Source organism: Taudactylus pleione, unplaced genomic scaffold (assembly GCF_031769625.1).
Source record: "Taudactylus pleione unplaced genomic scaffold, aTauple2 ptg000842l, whole genome shotgun sequence".
In the NCBI taxonomy this organism is placed as follows: Eukaryota; Metazoa; Chordata; class Amphibia; order Anura; family Myobatrachidae; genus Taudactylus; species Taudactylus pleione.
In genome coordinates this window covers 3,350,064-3,368,004 of record NW_028285244.1, presented here as the reverse complement: position 1 = coordinate 3,368,004, position 17,941 = coordinate 3,350,064, and the positions used below count along the sequence as shown (strand labels likewise).

Below are 17,941 nucleotides of genomic sequence, written 5' to 3'. Positions count from 1 at the left end.
GCCTTGGATCTTAAACCCAAACCTGTCTTTGCTACTGCTCTACTTGACTCGGGAGCAGCCGGAAATTTCATAACGTCTAGTTTCATAGATAAATTTCAGATTCCTTGTTTGTCTCTCAACCATGCCATCTCTCTGACCTCTATAGACGGACGCCCTCTAACTAACGGGATAGTCACCAAAGAGACTCAAAATGTATTGGTCCGAATTGGGGCACTTCATTCTGAGTCCTTAAAATTCCTGGTGATATCAGAGGCCTCTCAAGAAATTGTTCTTGGTCTACCCTGGTTACGTCAACATAATCCCAGGATTGATTGGAGTTCTATGCAGATTCTGTCATGGGGTATGGACTGTCAGAAATCCTGTCTTCCAAAAATTCGACCTGTGAGAAAGACAGTTCCATTAGTTTCTTCTGCCATTCCCAAGGAATATCAGATGTTCGCCGACGTTTTCTCTGAACAACAAGCAAATATCTTACCCCCTCATAGGGAATGGGACTGTCCAATTGAATTGATACCTGATAAGATACCACCTCGTGGTCGTACCTATCCGCTGTCCTTGCCTGAGACTCAAGCCATGACCGAGTACATCCGGGACAACCTGGCAAAGGGGTTCATTCGCCCCTCTACTTCACCTGCCGGAGCTGGGTTTTTCTTCGTTGGCAAGAAGGACGGTGGTCTAAGACCATGTATCGATTATCGAGGCCTTAATGACATTACTGTAAAGAATCGATACCCTCTTCCCCTGATTACTGAGTTGTTTGATAGGGTCAAGGGCTCTGTCATTTTTTCGAAATTAGATCTAAGAGGGGCTTACAACCTCATTCGTATCCGAGCTGGCGATGAATGGAAGACCGCTTTTAATACCAGAGATGGACATTTTGAGTATTTAGCAATGGCTTTTGGATTGTGCAACGCCCCTGCTGTCTTTCAAAGTTTCGTTAATGAGATTTTCCGGGATCTGTTATATGTTTCGGTTGTTGTCTATCTGGATGACATACTGATTTTTTCACCCTCTGTGGCTAAACATCAAGAACATGTTAAAGAAGTTCTGACCCGTTTGAGAGAAAACCACCTTTACTGCAAACTGGAGAAGTGCGTCTTTGGAGTGCCCAGTGTACCTTTTCTCGGCTATGTAATATCTGGTACCAGTTTAGAAATGGATCCCAAGAAGGTACAGGCAATTCTGGATTGGACCCGACCTCAGACACTGAAGGCCATCCAGAGATTGTTGGGCTTCGCAAATTATTATAGACGCTACATTAAGGGATTTTCTACACTGCTGGCTCCCATTACAGCCTTGACCCGCAAAGGTGCTAATCCTGCCCAATGGTCACCTGAGGCAGAGTCTGCCTTTCATCTTCTAAAACAGGCCTTTATCTCAGCACCAGTTCTTCGACAACCCGATCTGGACAGGCCTTTTTTGTTGGAAGTAGACGCATCATCTGAAGCTGTGGGAGCAGTCTTGTCTCAACGTTATGAGGACAACCGAGTCCATCCGTGTGGGTTCTTTTCTAAAAAATTCTCTCCTGCCGAAAGGAACTACGCCATAGGTGAGCAAGAACTACTAGCTGTAAAGTTGGCGTTGAAGGAATGGAGATATTTGCTAGAAGGCGCCAAGTTTCCATTTACTGTATTTACGGACCATAGAAATCTCCTATTTCTCAAAAACCTCCAATGTGTGAGTCCTCGTTTGGCCCGCTGGGCAATATTCTTTGCCAGGTTTCAGTTCACCCTGACCTTCCGGTCTGGAGCACTTAATCAGAAGGCTGATGCCCTATCGAGATCTCTCCTCTGTGATGATCAATCTGAAAATCAAAGCAATACCCCTGTCTTGGAATCAAGAGTTTTCGCCGCATTACAACTTCAGCCTCCTACGGGAAAATCATTTGTGGCCCGGAATTAAGGAAGGAGCTTCTCACTTGGGCACATTCCTCTTGCTTCGCAGGGCACTCAGGCACTCGGAAGACCTTGGAGTTCCTGAAAAGACACTATTGGTGGCCTTCTATGAAGGCAGATATAATGGAGTTTATTTCTTCCTGCTCCTCCTGTGCCCAGCATAAATCATCACGACAAGCTCCAGCTGGGGAATTGCTTCCATTACCTACTCCATCACGTCCATGGACGCATCTCTCCATGGATTTCGTCACAGACCTGCCAGTCTCTCAAGGTTTCAACACTATCTGGGTTGTAATAGACCGATTTTCTAAGATGGTCCACTATATACCGTTGAAGAATTTACCTTCTGCCCCTGACCTGGCACAGTTGTTTGTCCAACACATATTTCGTCTACATGGCCTTCCTGCTGAAATTGTCTCTGACCGTGGTGTGCAGTTTACTGCAAAATTCTGGAGGGCTTTGTGTTCTGTTCTTCAAGTGAAGTTAAACTTTTCCACGGCCTACCATCCGCAAAGCAACGGCTCCACCGAGAGAGTTAATCAAGATCTAGAGACTTTCTTAAGAATTTTTATGTCATCTTCCCAGGACAATTGGGCTGCCTTGCTGCCGTGGGCTGAGTTTGCACATAATGCTTCCTACCACTCATCAACTAACCAAACGCCATTTCAGGTTGTATATGGTCTTCATCCTCGTGTTCCCAAATTCCGAAGCCTGCCTGTTTTCGATGTTCCGGCCGTGGAGGACACGGTGCGGAATTTTGCTGCCATCTGGACTCAAGTACGGTCTGATTTGTTGAAGGCATCCTCTCGCTATAAGACCCAGGCCAATAAGAAGCGTAGAATAGTTCCACGCATGCAAGTAGGAAACCAGGTCTGGTTGTCTACTCGGAACCTTCGTCTAAGAGTTCCGTCTATGAAATTCGCACCCCGCTTCATCGGTCCCTTCACTATAACAGAAGTCATTAATCCAGTGGCCTACCGTTTACAGTTACCCCCATACCTAAAAATTCCCAATTCCTTCCATGTTTCCTTATTAAAGCCCCTAGTCCTGAATAAGTTCCATAATGCTCTACCTGCTTCTCCTCAAGTCCAGACGGAGAGAGGAGTTGAGTTTGAAGTCGCCCAGATCTTGGACTCTCGTCTGCGCAGAGGTCATCTTCAGTATTTGTTGGACTGGAAAGGTTACGGTCCAGAGGAACGTTGCTGGACCGATGCTCGTGATGTCCACGCTCCCACGCTCATCAGGAGATTCCATTCTGCCCATCCGGAGAAGCCTGGTGAGTGTCCTGAGGCCACCCCAAAAGGGGGGGGTACTGTCATGGCCAGGGTATTTCAGCATGGCACTAGGCGGGTGTTACCTGTGAGGTCGTTGTGGCGCAGGCTGTCTGGTGGCGGAGCTGGTGTCTGGCTGGGGGCTTTGCAACGTGTACCTCAGCCTAGCTGAGAGGGAGTTCTCTGTGCTTTCCTGTTCCTGTGAATTCGCTGTCTGCCAGTCTGCCTGGCAGCTCCTAGCTCCCACTGGACTACCCCGCTTCCTCCATCACCCTTGCCCATACCTGAGTGCCTGAGCCTGCTGACATCCTGCGCTTCAGTTCACTACTTGCAAACCTGGCTTGATTATTTTCAGTTCACTACCTGCAAACCTGGCTTGATTATTTTCAGTTCACTACCTGCAAACCTGGCTTGATTATTTTCAGTTCACTACCTGCAAACCTGGCTTGATTATTTTCAGTTTCACTACCTGCACACCTGGACAGCTCTAATTGTTTCTACCTGGACATTAACCCTTTTGCTCCCACCACAGAACTCTTGTGCACATTTATATATTCCTGGACTTTTATTTACTGCCACATTATATGTCTACTCAAGCACTTATTAAAAATCCTAGTTTTATTTTCAAATCTGCTTCTGTGATCGCTCCTGCTACCACCCCGGGTCCACAAGCAACCCAGAACATAACAAAAGTATCTTATAACAATGAGTAAACAGTTGAAGCAGCAGCAGCAGAAACTGAAATTATTGACACCTGATATGCCAGAGACAAACTGTCATGATGTCAAACCTGGGGAATTTATTATGATCCAAATTTTTTTACACTCAGGTTGTCTGATAGATTGATGGGAAGGTCCGTACCTGGTGTTGTTGATGAGTACCACATCCTTGGAGGTGGCCGAGAGAAATACCTGGGTCCATTCCACTCACTGCAGGAAGGTTAACCAACCGGTGGAGATACAGGGTGGAGTCGAGGCAGATAATGAGGATCTGGCAATTGCGAACCTGTTTCCGGGAGGATTAAAAAGGAGGCAGTGAGATATCTGAGCTGAAAAAATTTTTTTTAGATCAGTGTTGCAGCAAGGGATTGTTCTGCTGTGTTCATTTTTGTATTTTTCTTCCAGAGTTTCCATCATCTTGGTTTGTCTGGGGATTTCCAGTTTCTGTGATGGAGGACAGATAGAGGAGATGGGAGCTGATGCTGGTGTTAATGGAGTGGAATCGAGAGGAGGAGTGTTATACTAAATCAGGGGAGTGTCTGGCCAATTTTAGTACAGTAAATTGTTAAGAGATATGGATATCAGTATTAAGGAAGAACTGTATTACAATCCTGAGTTAGAATGTACTGTATGACAATGTAATCTGAATTTGTGTGGTTGTGCATAAATATATTGTTTATGTTATTTTAAGTCTCCAGTACTATCAGTGGATAAATCGCTACAAGCATCTGCAAGTTATGAACTATAGGGAATTAGGTGATAGAATGTACAATGTATGAAGTGTTCATTGCTTAGTTATGCGGCAGGAAAAAGTACACAAAGAGTCACTGGGAGGCTGAACTTCTCCAGTACAAACAGACCAATGAACTATGAGCCTGATTCAGAGCCGGACGCTCTGACAGAGCGCTCGCTCTGAATCAGGGCCGGCCCTCTGATTTTTCAGAACGGCCTCCTTGCCGCTCGCATAGCTGTGGGTGACCATCCACAGCTATAGCGAGCGGCCATGATGATGGTCGCGATGGTCAAGACCATTGTAGACCATCGGCTTGCGACGAGACCCTTGTGGTAGGGTCTCGTTGCCGCAAGCCCAAGAGTGCTTTCGGCTCTAACAGAGCCGAAAGCACTCCCACTGACATCACTTGTGATGTCAGTGGGGCCGGCCCCAGACGGTAGGCGTTCCCATGGGTACGCCTCCGTCTGGGCAGCCACGCCTCCAGCCCGCCCACCAAAGGGGGCGTGCTGTCACTCAACATTGACAGCATGCCCCCTTTGGTACGAGACCCGGAGCAACGGTTTGCCCGTCGCTATCCGGGTCTCGCGCATGCGACGACGGAGCCGGAGCATGCGCACTGGGCCACCATCGACCCACTTGCGAGTGCATAGCGCTCGCGAGCGGCTCTGAATTAGGCCCTATGTCGTAACAGAAGACCAACGAAGAAGAACCAATGAAACAATACCAGCTCATGTCCATTGTATTGCCAATTCCTGAAAGAGTATATATGTGCGCTCTCTGACCCCAGTCTTGAGTCTTCTTGCTGTGCTGTTGACGGAGGTTTCTAATGCTGATGCCGGTATCTGGGCCCAGAGCACATGCGTATATAACAACTGTACCTTGGTCTGTATGATTTATTTGCGCTTATTATATTAGATCACAGCGTGTAACTATCTGTACTTTTCTTAAATGATAACTTTTGTGCGTTGGACCACAAGTGCCAAAGTCTGAGAGCATTTATTGGGGTGTGCGACTGGTTATAGCGATACTTAGCGCCATCTATGTTTAGAGGTTTATAGGCAGGATTGTCTAGAGGTTTATAGGCAGAATTGTACCAAGGTTTGATCAGGATATAACAGTTCCGATGCATCTGAATCGGCCAAATCGCTCAAGATATCGTCTAGTGTGTACCCAGCCTAACCCCAACCCCCCCACAGCCTAACCCTAACCCTCCCCTTAGTGCCTAACCCCTAACCTTAAACCTAACCCCTAAACCTAATACTTATCGTCTGGACCCCCAGGATGATGACTACATCTGTATGAATCTAGTGTACTAGTTGGTAAGCATGCCGTTTTTCAGTGTTTCATGATTGCATTAAATTATTTTACTATTTGATGCAGATGGTGGCGCCCCCTTCTTGTGCTTTGATTTTAGGATATATAATAGTTGCGTCCAACTCAGAATCAGACCGTATGAGGAGGAATCCTGCCCCCCTTGATAGTACCTGCCCCCTCATAAGACCACGCCCCAATTAGGGCTGCTTCCAGAAATTTCCCGGGCTGGTTTTCCATCCCAATCCGCCCCTGTCCTGAGGTGAGTGTTTGCGTGAGTTTGGATGTGCTTGCATGTGTTCCCCCAGGTGTTTTAAGTTGAAATTAGTGGGAAAACAATGATGATGCTTTTTAAAGGTGCTAAATCAGCTGCATTGATTTGTGTGAAGCAAAAATGGCAGAATATACTACCATTGGTTTTCATTGCATGTGGCTGGGAATTCATAGGCTGGAAGGAAACAGGAGCAAAAAACTAAGCAGAAAATTAGGTTGACCAGGTATCACAAATGCTGCTCAGGCCACATTTTTTTTGGAGGTGTTAGAACCTGAACGCATTGGCCAATGGCGAAGTCAAGCAGATGTTTTGGATGAGCTGTAACAACTATTTGTATGACCAAGTCAAACTGGACCTAGACCCTGGCACAGCAGGTTCCCACTCTGTCTCAGGCCTGCATAAGCTTCTGGCTGTGTTTCACTTTTCTACTACTGGTAATTTTCAGTCTGTGACTGGTAGAGTTCTCTTGATATCCAATCAACATTCTCACAGTACATACAGTAACTCTGGTAATGGGGGCATTTCAGCCACTAATGGATACCAGCATCTGCTTCCCTACCCAGGAGTCACAGTGGCATGCAGTAAGGGTAGATTTTTTTTTTAGCATTGCGGGCATGCCTAATGTCCTGGGTGATATAGCATTCTTGCGGCGGGTCAATCTGGTGGCAGCCTTTTGTCCAAACAGCACATGGTGGGATTTCATGACCTCCTGCACAAGGACCATGTTCTACTCCACAGAAAAATTCACATTGCACCCAATCTTGGTCTTGCCCCTCTGCCTGGGTGCCTCATCACTGCTACCTGTACTACTCTATAGGGCATCTTGAGATGCAACCTCCTCCACCTCACTCTCTCCCTGCCTCTCCTCTGCCCTGGACATATTCCTTTCCCCCTCCCTATATAAAAGCAAAACACACAGAAAAAAAGACAAACTAACACAAACCATCTCTCCTACTACCCACGCACACAAAAGAAACTCTGACAGGACAAAAGAAAAAAACACAATCAAGAAAGACAGAAAAATGAGACAAACAGATATATGACAAGAGAATAAATAAGCACAAAACAATATCCACACACCAGGCAGCAATCAATTCCAGTAACCAAAAACTCTCCTACACCACTAAACACACTCCTCTGTCTCTCTGCAACCTTCAACCAACAAAACCCTCAAAGGTTGGGCTGTTTGTGGTGTTTTTATATGCTTAGACAGTGTGCACATCATGTGACTGCTTCAAACAGAACATGTTTCTAGGATGATGCATGCATTCCCCTGTGTGTTTTATAAACAACCATTCTCCTGTGAGTTTTTTAAACACAACCATTTGCCTGTCTGTTTTATAAACACAACCATTCACCTGTGTGTTTTATAGACACAACCATTCTCCTGTGTGTTTTATAAACAACCATTCTGCGAGTTTCTTTCTAAACACGTCCATTCTCACACATGTTTTATAAACACATCCATTCTCACACGTGTTTTATAAACACATCCATTCTCACACATGATTTGCCTAAAACTCGCATGACAAAACATGTTTGCATTCACCATCGAAAAACACGATTTTGCAAAACTCACTTCTTGATAAATTTGCAAGTTTGGTGTGAGAAAACTCACACATTTTTGTGGGAACTTTTTCAAATGTAATCTCGCTCAAACACGATTTTTAGTAAATTTACCCATAGGACAGAACAAGCTATACTATAGCGAGACTTGGCAATTCACACAGCAGCCGAGAACCAGGAAGTGCACACAATCATCAGGGATACACTGTGCGCTGCAGAGGGGGACATTTGTCCTCCTCGACAATGCTGCAAAGGGAGAAAATGTTCCCCTCAGCAGCTGATATGGGCCCTTCTATCAAGCCCAGGCTCAGGTAATTAGTTCCCCCTTCCACTTGGCACCCCAGTCAGGAGCATTTACACAACCATGATATAAACATTACATGCAAATGTGACACATTTCATAAAAACTTTACTTATTTCATTACAATTTAATTGCATAGCACCTGCATATTATGCAGCGTTCTATAAAGTATATTTAATCATTCACATCTGACCATGTCCCACTAAAGCTTACAGTCTAAATTATCAACCGGATGCACACTATGGTTCATTTGGTCAGCAGCCAATTATGTTTTTAGACTGTAGGGGAAATCAAAGCACCTTGAGGAAACCCATGGAGAGAACATGCAAACTCCACACATATAGGGCCCTAGTGTGAGGGGCATTTGAAGACTGGAATAGGGACATGTGCAGATGTCAGTGGCCCACATGTAAATAACATGGCATCAGAGCAGGCGCAGACTCCCAGAGAGACTCCGGCATTGCCCTAGAGTGCTCTGGTTTCTGACATAAACTTTGGAAGTATGTCGGCAACGCCATATTTCTGAAGATATCATCGGAGGAACGGAACAGGCAATGATGGAAAAGGTAACTGGCCCCCCTGGACGCAGAGGCCCGTGTGCAGCGCACTGCCTACATCCATCATAGAAGAGGTTCACAAACTCTGCCATTACAGTCCAGGTATTAAGGATATCCATGCTTGATTCCAGATGGTTAAATCAAATTTACTGAGGTATTAATGAAGTCACCTGTGCTCAAGCACGTAAATCCTTAAAACATGGAATGTAATGGCGGAGTTTGGGAATCTCTGAACTATAGATAAGCTACTGTCTGGTCTTCTTGCTTAAAACAGCTGCCTAAAACTACCTTATCATATGCAAATACCAACCCTAACTGCGAATACGAAACATCTACACAAATATGAGCTAGTTCTGCTTAGAAGACGTTCATTTGGCACAGGGCTCACCTTGCATTACCGTCTCAAAGATCCCGCAGCTTAGCAAGTAGTGAATGGGTTAACACCATGAGATGCGTATTGCTTTTCCCTCTGTTACATTGCGTTGCTTGCAAAATATGCAGGAGCCATTAAAACAAAACCCAAATGTGGCACACATTTACCTAGGGCCTGCCTATAAATAAAGATATTTACTGTAAGAAATTCAGCTCTCCCCCACCGGGCCATAGGGAGAAGCTGCATTCCACACAATACGTGGAGCACACTGGGCATTCTTTGGTATGTGCGTCTGTCAGGTCTCATATTACTCCGAACTGATGAATTTGTTACAATGTAACCCCAAGACCTGTACACACACACACACACACACACACACACACACACACACACACACACACACACACACACACACACACACACACACACACACACACACACACACACACGGCCTGATTCAGTACCAATCGCAAGTGCGAATACGGATGCAGATTGGACGATTGTTTCACATTGCACATGCGTATAAGCCGCACTGCACGTGTGCAGTGATAGCGTCGCGATTACGGACGCACAGAAGAATCCATTGCAGAGTGACAGGATGTGAGCTTTTGGGGATGGTGACGGGGAAGTGGTCTGAAAAACACAGAAGTGTCTGTCCGTATGAATGCCGTTTCATGGGCGTGCATAAATTAGCCACTGCATACTCAGCTTGTGTACTCGTGCAACGAGATTTGCAGTTTCTGTGGCTGGCCTGACCTAGTGTAAATGATGCATAACTGGCAGATGTATCGATGTATACGCAGAAGAGCAATGTTGGACGGATATGAGAAAGCAGCAGTGGGCGTCTTTATGCCGGCTGCGCTTTGGCAAACATTAGCATATTTTCGCAGCTACGATCCGTAGGCGATTGCAGTTACAATCGCGATCGGTACTGAATCAGGAAACTCCTGCTTTTTATTGTATCTTATACCCCTTTTCCACCTAAATTCCGGGTCTGACCCGGAGTTGGAACAAGGGCCCTGATTCAGACCCACTCGCAAGCGGCTGTCCGCTCGCAAGTGGGTCGATGGTCTGCACTGAGCATGCGCACGACGGAGGGAGCTCCGTCGTGCGCATGCGCCAGACGCGACAAGCTCGCTCGTTGTGTCTGATCAAAGGGGGCGTGCTGTCGATGTTGATTGACAGCACGCCCCCTTTGGTGGGCGTGCCGGGGGCGTGCCTCCCTGACGGGGGCGTTCCCAAGGGAACGCCTCCCGTCAGAAGCTGGCCCACTGACATCACTAGTGATGTCAGTGGGAGTGATTTTGGCTCTGATAGAGCCAAAATCACTCCGGGCCTTGCGGTTGAAAACCTCAACCGCAGGCTCCGACTCGCAGTTTCGATGGTCGCGATGGTCACGACCATCGCGGCCATCAAACTGCACGCTCGTATAGGCTGTGGGTGGTGACCCACAGCTATACGAGTGTCCAGGAGGACGCTCCATTTTTATGGAGGGCGGCCCTCATTCAGAGCGTGCGCTCTGCTCAGAGCGTACGGCTCTGAATGAGGGCCAAAGTTCCTATCCGGACCAGACCCGGAATTTTGCCGGCGCCGACTCGGGATATTCTCGAGTCAGCGCCGCTCACACCACAGTCGGGTCTGCGTGGAAAGTGGACGCTTGGAGATGACGTCATCTCCAAGCGCCACTGAAGCCGGACCAATCGGCCGGCTAGCAGCGCACTCCAGGTCATTGTGACCCGGAGTGCGCTGTTCCCATAGCAGGGTTTCACGGGCTACGCCCGTGTTAAACCCTGCTATTTACCTGGGTTGGATAACCGGGTCACTCGACCCGGCGATCCAACCCTCTGCCCTTTTACACCAGGGAGCTGCCCGGGTTAACCCTTCAAAAACCCGGGTTTTAGCTCCGGTGTAAAAGGGGTATTATTTGTCATCACATTGTACTTGTGTCATACTTGCCTACTTTTGAAAAAGCATTCAGGGAGATTGTGAAAGCAACACCTATGCGTGTGGTGGTAAAGTGGGCGTGTACTGCTACATCTGAGAGGCGTGTCCTAATACTGATTTACATCCACATGTAAACGAGCCCTAAAGCAGTTAGTAAGATCTATTTGTTGATGAAAATACACTGATACTTTTCAGGGCTCGCTCATGTTTTATGTTTTACAAGTGGTTCCATATAAGTGGCCGAGAGAAACCTTATAGGAAATGCATGTAGTCATAGGGATCATTGTGCTTTATAATAACTAATGCAGGAAAATGGCACTGATTATACCATATAGATATGAGTATTATCGTATCTCTGAATTTTTTTCTCTCCAAGTATATAACAGCTACATAATGGAGGTAAGGTGCAATCAGGGAGGGAGTCAGGGTGATTGCTACTATTTCTTGGAGTCTCCCTGACAATCCCTGGATGGTAAGTATAACTTGTATACATTTATAAATCCTATTTGTTTCACCTCTGTTTTGAATCTATATAGTAATAAAAAAAAGCAGTGAGATACAAATGAAGCAATGCAATGATTGCAAGTCAGATTGTTTGCAAAAATGTAATAACAGTCCCCCTGCCTAAAAAGATTTCCGTTTAAGGGCCTGATTTAGAGGGGGATGGAGTTGTGCAGCCGCTACTGCAAATTTATGCCAATGACTCAGCCGATTGGCTTCCTACTGAGATAGCCACCTGCTGCAGCTCTAACCCGGCAATGTGCACAATTAGTCCCACCATTGATTGGACATCGGATGCACCATTAGACAGTCCTGCTTCCACCCTTAATGTGAGGTTGGGTGGTAAATGACAGGAGCGCTATGCGTATAGATTATATTCGGATTTACTCGGATATGTTTGCTTCTCATAAACGGCATCATATTGGCTATTAGAAAGATATATAAATATATCCAGGGCCGGACTTGTGGCCAGATGGGCCGGTCCGGCCAGTGCCGCCGAGGAGGGAGCCCGGATCAGCATGAATTTAGTGGGCATGCAGCCGCAGCCCTTTTAACACAACACAGCCTTCATTATAATCTGGCTCCACTCTCGAGCCAATCAGAGCTCACACACTGGCAGTAAATCAACCGTGCTGCCAGTCTGCGAGCTCCGATTGGCTTGCAACCAGCGCCGGATATGAATGACAGCAGCTGCGTTTAGGCTCTGCATGTTGAGGAGTTGGCGGACGGCCTGGCACCTGGCCACCTGTTGATCTAGCACACAGGGATCCCGGAGCACAGACTGAGGCTGCTGAGCGCACAAAGAGGGAGGTAAGCGGCTGCAGGCAGGACACCAGGGGAGGGGCATAATGTTATTTTGTTGGATAATGTTATAAGAGGCATTACTATGCGTGGCTTAATGTGCATGGGGCTTTACTGTGTGGCATAATGTATTAGAAGGGGCATTACTGTGTGTGACATAGGTGTTATAAGGGGCATTAATGTGTGTGGCATAATGTGTTAGAAGGGGCATTACTGTGTGTTACATAAGTGTTATAGGGCCCATTACTGTGTGTGGTATAATGTGTTAGGAGCATTACTGTGTGTGGCATAAGGTAATATAAGCGCCATTACTGTGTGTGGCATAATGTGTTAGAAGAGGCATTAATATTTATGTTATAATGTGTTAGAAGGGGTACTACTACTCTGTGGCATAATGGAGAACTACTGTGTGGCATAACGTGAATGGGCTCCATGTGGCATAACGTGAATGGGCTGTGTGGCATAATGTGAATGGGCACTACTGTGTGGTGTAATGTGAATAAAGGGCACTATTGTGTGACGTAATGTAAATAAGGGACACTACTGTGCGGTGTAATGTGGCGAACAGGCACTGCTGTGTGGCATCATTTGAATTGGGGGTACTATTGTGTCACACCACTGGCGTAACTAGGGAGGTGTGGGCCGCACTGGGTGACATCATCTGATGGGGTGACACCAAAATAGCAGAGCTGCTCTGCTATTTTGGTGTCACCCCTTCGGATGGTGTCGCCGTGAAGCCAAAACACGGAGACAGGCAGGGAGAGACTGTGGGCTGCCCCAGCAGCTGCAGGAGCACTGGGGAAGCCCACTGTGTGCCGAGAACAGGAGGCGGTAACACCCCAAAATTCGGTGCACAAGGGGGCGTGGCTTCGTGGGTCACAGTCATGCCCCTTTTTGCGAAGCCACACCTCCCTCCGGCGCGCAAATGGACCCAGATCACCCGCACCAGGTGTCAGTAAGGTAAGTGACGCCTCTCTGTGTCACACCCAGTCTTTTTTGGAACGCACCAGTCTTTTTTTTTTTCCTGCTACACTCATGGGTGGCGGCGGCGGCGGCGCCAAAATGTGTAGTTACGGCTCTGCTTTGGTGTGCACAGATGTCTCATCCTCTGTGTTCAGCACCCCTGCCCTAAAAAAATCCTACAGTGAACGCTAACTAATCCTCTACAACTGCTGTGTTATTCTAATATTAATTATATTTGTAAGAGCATAAAGTAAAAAGTGGGAGGAGTCAGGAATAGTAAGGGGAGGAGTCTATGCCAGGAGGCAGATGCTAACGCAAGGTGGGCCTGTGTGCTTTAAATGCCAGGGCCTATATTTAGTCCCAGTTTGTGTAGGTGTTTACAGAGCGGGCCAGCAGCAGTGAGATGCTGGGATGCCCAGTGATCAAGACACTCTGGGGGGAATTTAATTGATTTGCGGTCGACTTTTTTTCTAAGACGCCCGACAGAGCAATTCAATTGTTGCTCCGTCAGGGCATGTTAGTCGCATGCATTTCTGCTTGCACCCTGAGGAGGGTGCGAGCAGAAATGTGTGAGAACCCCCTGGTTCGGACGCGATAACCGCAGTTAGTGCACCCTAACCAGACCTTTAGAGGGATTTAGCCGTTTCACACGGCTAAACCCGGGGCAAAGAGTTCGATAATTAATGAGCCCCCAGATCAATTGAATTGCAACACTGGGATCTCATTAATTATCACGCCGTAAAAACAATTGAATCGCACCCTCTGGGGGCGGAGCTACTGTCAGTGCCAGGCGGGGAACAGTTTTAGGACACCGTGGACAGAGCAGTGGCTGCATTGCAGAGCTCGTCAGATGAGGGGGGCACAGGGCTGCCTGATCACTGCTGGCCACAGTGCGTGGGACAATTGGGGGGTGAAGCTGTGGATGCAGAGGAGCCGGGAGGTCCCCCTGGGATTGGAGGCTGCTGTTCGCAACCATGTCAGAGCTGTCCAGCCTGGCGTGGTCGCATTTCAAGCGACCATGCCAGGCAAGTGGTTAACTGATCAGAATGGTGTTTTAACACAGCAGGCACCGGTAATCACAACTTAAGAGGGAAGTCCAGGGGCAGAGCGTTTTGTACTTCATGGTAGGGGGTCATGTTAGATAGTCTGGCTTCATAACTACACCCCTAAATACAGAATGAGACATTTTATACTGAAAAATTGGGACAATACAAGGGACACATAAGCTGTATAAGTTCGGTTGGTCCCTGGAAATCAGAGACACAGGCTGTATGTGCCATGTTTCTGTTGCTACAATCAGACCAGACCCTCCTCATTGCAGCACCTCACACTGAACTGCATACTAACACACAATACTATGAATGAGACTGAGAGGGCGGGGCCATAATAATGGGGGCGGGGACTATTCTTTGCTTCTGCTGCCGGCTACGTGACGTCACCAACGCGACCATCAGAGCGACGCCGCGTGCCGGGGGGGAGTTGACACGCGCCTCCGTCGCACAGCCCTGCGACAAAATCATCGCTCTGCAAGCGCCGGAAGTCGTTCCGTCTGTTCGAATTTATTTTTGGGGTTCGCTGGACGCGAGGGTCTCTCTACGGCTTAGAAACTGGAGAAGATGGCGGTGGAATCCCGGGTGACGCAGGAGGAGATAAAGAAAGAACCGGAGAAACCGATCGATCGGGAAAAGGTAATGGGGTGGTGGGGGGAGACGAGGAGTATCCGGCCTGGTGCAGCCACAGCACCGCTGCCTGTGGCCAGTATGTGCCCCCTGGCTGTATAATATGCTATATATAGCAAGGGTTTATCCAGCTCTGGGAGGAACTACAAATCCCAGCATGCCAGTCCTGTTTCACCTATGTATCTGGTTTTTCTCCCTCTGCAGACCTGTCCTCTCCTGCTGAGAGTGTTTACTACAAACAACGGGCGACATCACCGAATGGATGAGTTTTCCAGAGGGAACGTCCCGTCCAGCGAGCTGCAGATCTATACCTGGTGCGGCACAGAGTTATATATTCATCGGGGTCTAGGTTATCCATTGTAAAGTATCGCCGTAGCATAAGGCTTATTATTAAAACGCTGCCACGCTCACGTCTAGTATGAATGCACGCTGATGGTTCCCATCCTCCATCTTCTTAAGCAGTCGCCATCTTCTAGAATAGCGCTAATGCAGTATGCATAGGTGCTCATTCAGAGATGTATGTGATCTGGCCACACTGCTCGCTTCAAAATAGGTGCTGAACGCTGTCTGTACGCCTCCCCCATACGCTGACTTCTGAATGTAGCGGTCGTCATTCTCCGCACGCATTGGGACCAGCTTCTCCTTGTTGTACAAAAACGGTCTGAAATCAGCGATTTATCTCTGCGTACGCTCCCCTTCATGTACCTGCATTTATTAATCGTTACTTAGAAAGCGCCAGCATATTCCATTGCACTTTACAGTCGGGAGCAAAACATTTATTAAGAAGAGACTGGATAATAACAGACGGACAAAGGGGGTCCAGCTCGCGGGCAGTTCCGTCTCCATGCCCACAACACACCACATATCCTAAGTGGGAACGCCCATTTAGCCGTAAGAGGAGACGCGGCTCAGTTACATGTGACTAATAGACTGTAGACTTGCAGAGGTGCAACTGGTCGCCTCTGATCCAGCTGATTTGCGTGCGGCTCTGAAACGGGCTTAATGCGGTCAGTTGTTATAGAAGGGATGTGAATGTTGACTGTTGACATTAACATAAGGTCGAGAAGAACAATGGCATTCACAAATGTCGACATGATTAAATTGACATGTCCATGTTGTTATGATCATGTTGACATTTGTGAATGTCACCCTATTGCTTGTAGACCTAATGTCCATGTCATCATTCCAAGGGGGAGATTCATTTGTTTTTGTGCTCTGCTTTGTAATGTGCGCCTGACGGAGCAATTCCGTTGAATTGCTCCGATCGGGCTGCCGACATTTCTGTTAGCAGCCTCCTGTGGTGGCGAGCAGAAATGTCCGAAAAGTACTTTAGACTGGTTTGGCAGCTTTATGTAGCTAAACCTGGTGCTTTTGGACGCGATAATAGGTGCACAAAACCATTAAATTGCTCCGTTGGTCGCCCACTAGTTATCACCGCCCAAAAAACAATTGCATTGCCCCCAGAATGCTACTTTTCATACTACACCCAGATTTGCCAGTGGAACAAATGTTTTTTTTTCTTTTTATGCATATCTTTACAGCACCATTCTTTTTACAGGGATCACAATAGCAGATTGTCTTGTAGTAGAAGGTGTTTTGCTGTCAGTTAACAGGTTTATTAATGCTGAAAGTCTCTCTTAAAGAGATTTAATATTGGGTTTAAAACTAAATATAGAGTTGTGTTTTTGTTGATGATGTTAGTATTTTACAGTAGGCATTTTAGTAGATGGTCTCTTTTAGATTAAATAACAATGTCACCATTTGTCATACCTATGTTTTTAATAGGATGGATGCTACTTTGAAAGAATTAACCAGCTTAGTGAAAGAAGTATATCCAGAAGCCCGTAAAAAGGGCACTCATTTCAACTTTGCCATTGTTTTTCCCGATGCCAAGAGGCCAAGCTACAGGTATGTCAGCAGTTTGAAATATTAGTTGGTAATATGTTTATTGCATTATAAAATATGTACGTCATATGGTGACCATATACTGCTATCGTAAATATCAAGCACCAATACATTGTTGGTATGGAAGGGTCCTTCGTACTTTTAAATGTTAGATTTATACCATGTCCTATTCATAAAGAGCACATGAAGAAATGTTTTCATTTTTGTCACTAGTAAATTACTTTAATTTACTGTGCTTAAATATAACTATTTTGAGAACAGTTCAGCTTGTACAGAGACAGATCTGTAAAGTATTTTAGGTCATTCCATATAATGGTCTTGTGCAAGTTAGTTCTGTTTATTGTGCTGAGAACATATTCAGCCATTCTGTTTCTGGGTGGAATAATGTACAAAAGGACTATACTGTACTAATGTTTCTTTGACCTTGCAGGGTGAAGGAGATCGGTAGTACGGTTTCAGGACGGAAGGGATCAGATGACGCAATGACGTTACAATCGCAGAGGTTTCAGATTGGAGATTACTTAGACATAGCAATAACACCTCCCAACAGAGCCCCACCTCCATCTGGGCGTATGAGACCATACTGATAGGGCAATTATTTCTTTTTAGTTTTTATATAATTTTTTTTTTTTTTTTAATATGGACTAATCGTTTTACTACATGCTACCCTCACTTATTTTTGTTTTGTAGTTTTATTTACCGGTGCATACTAAGCTCTTTAACTCTCCAGTTGATTTATGTAATCATTTTATCCCCTATAAAGAGAGTTTGTTATTAAAATTGTGTTTTGTCATGTTTCCTAATGATTGCTGATAGGGTAGAGCTACAATCCCAGCATTGAGGGTGGGGTAAACGTGCAAATTTCTTCTTCTGTATTGTCTGATAGGCAAAATTCCTGGCATTATCTGCTTTTATATTGTTGCAGATCAAAGTTGTACTGTATCTTTATAAATAACAATTATTTAGAATCTGTATCATAGGAATGCAGTCAGGAAGCCAACTGTCTAATCCCGGCAGGAGTCTAGTGATAGGCTTTGAAATCCCTGGCATACCAAATGAAAGTAAGGTGGGGGGGACTAAGGCACCCTGGGAGACTTAAGTTTAGACTGCGGGGGTGCGGGGGGGTTAGGCACCCCTAAGGGAGGGTT

General features: G+C 46.4%; 1 protein-coding gene across 1 annotated transcript; it reads left to right on the top strand.

Annotated features, from left to right (window-relative positions):
- The first annotated feature begins 14,659 nt into the window (after positions 1–14,659).
- Positions 14,660–17,573, top strand: SAP18 (Sin3A associated protein 18). Its single transcript, XM_088458522.1, has 4 exons — positions 14,660–14,897; positions 15,093–15,202; positions 16,674–16,796; positions 17,224–17,573. The coding sequence occupies exons 1-4, from the start codon at positions 14,826–14,828 to the stop codon at positions 17,378–17,380; spliced, it is 462 nt and encodes a 153-aa protein (XP_088314648.1). The 5' UTR covers positions 14,660–14,825; the 3' UTR covers positions 17,381–17,573.
- The last annotated feature ends 368 nt before the right edge of the window (positions 17,574–17,941 follow it).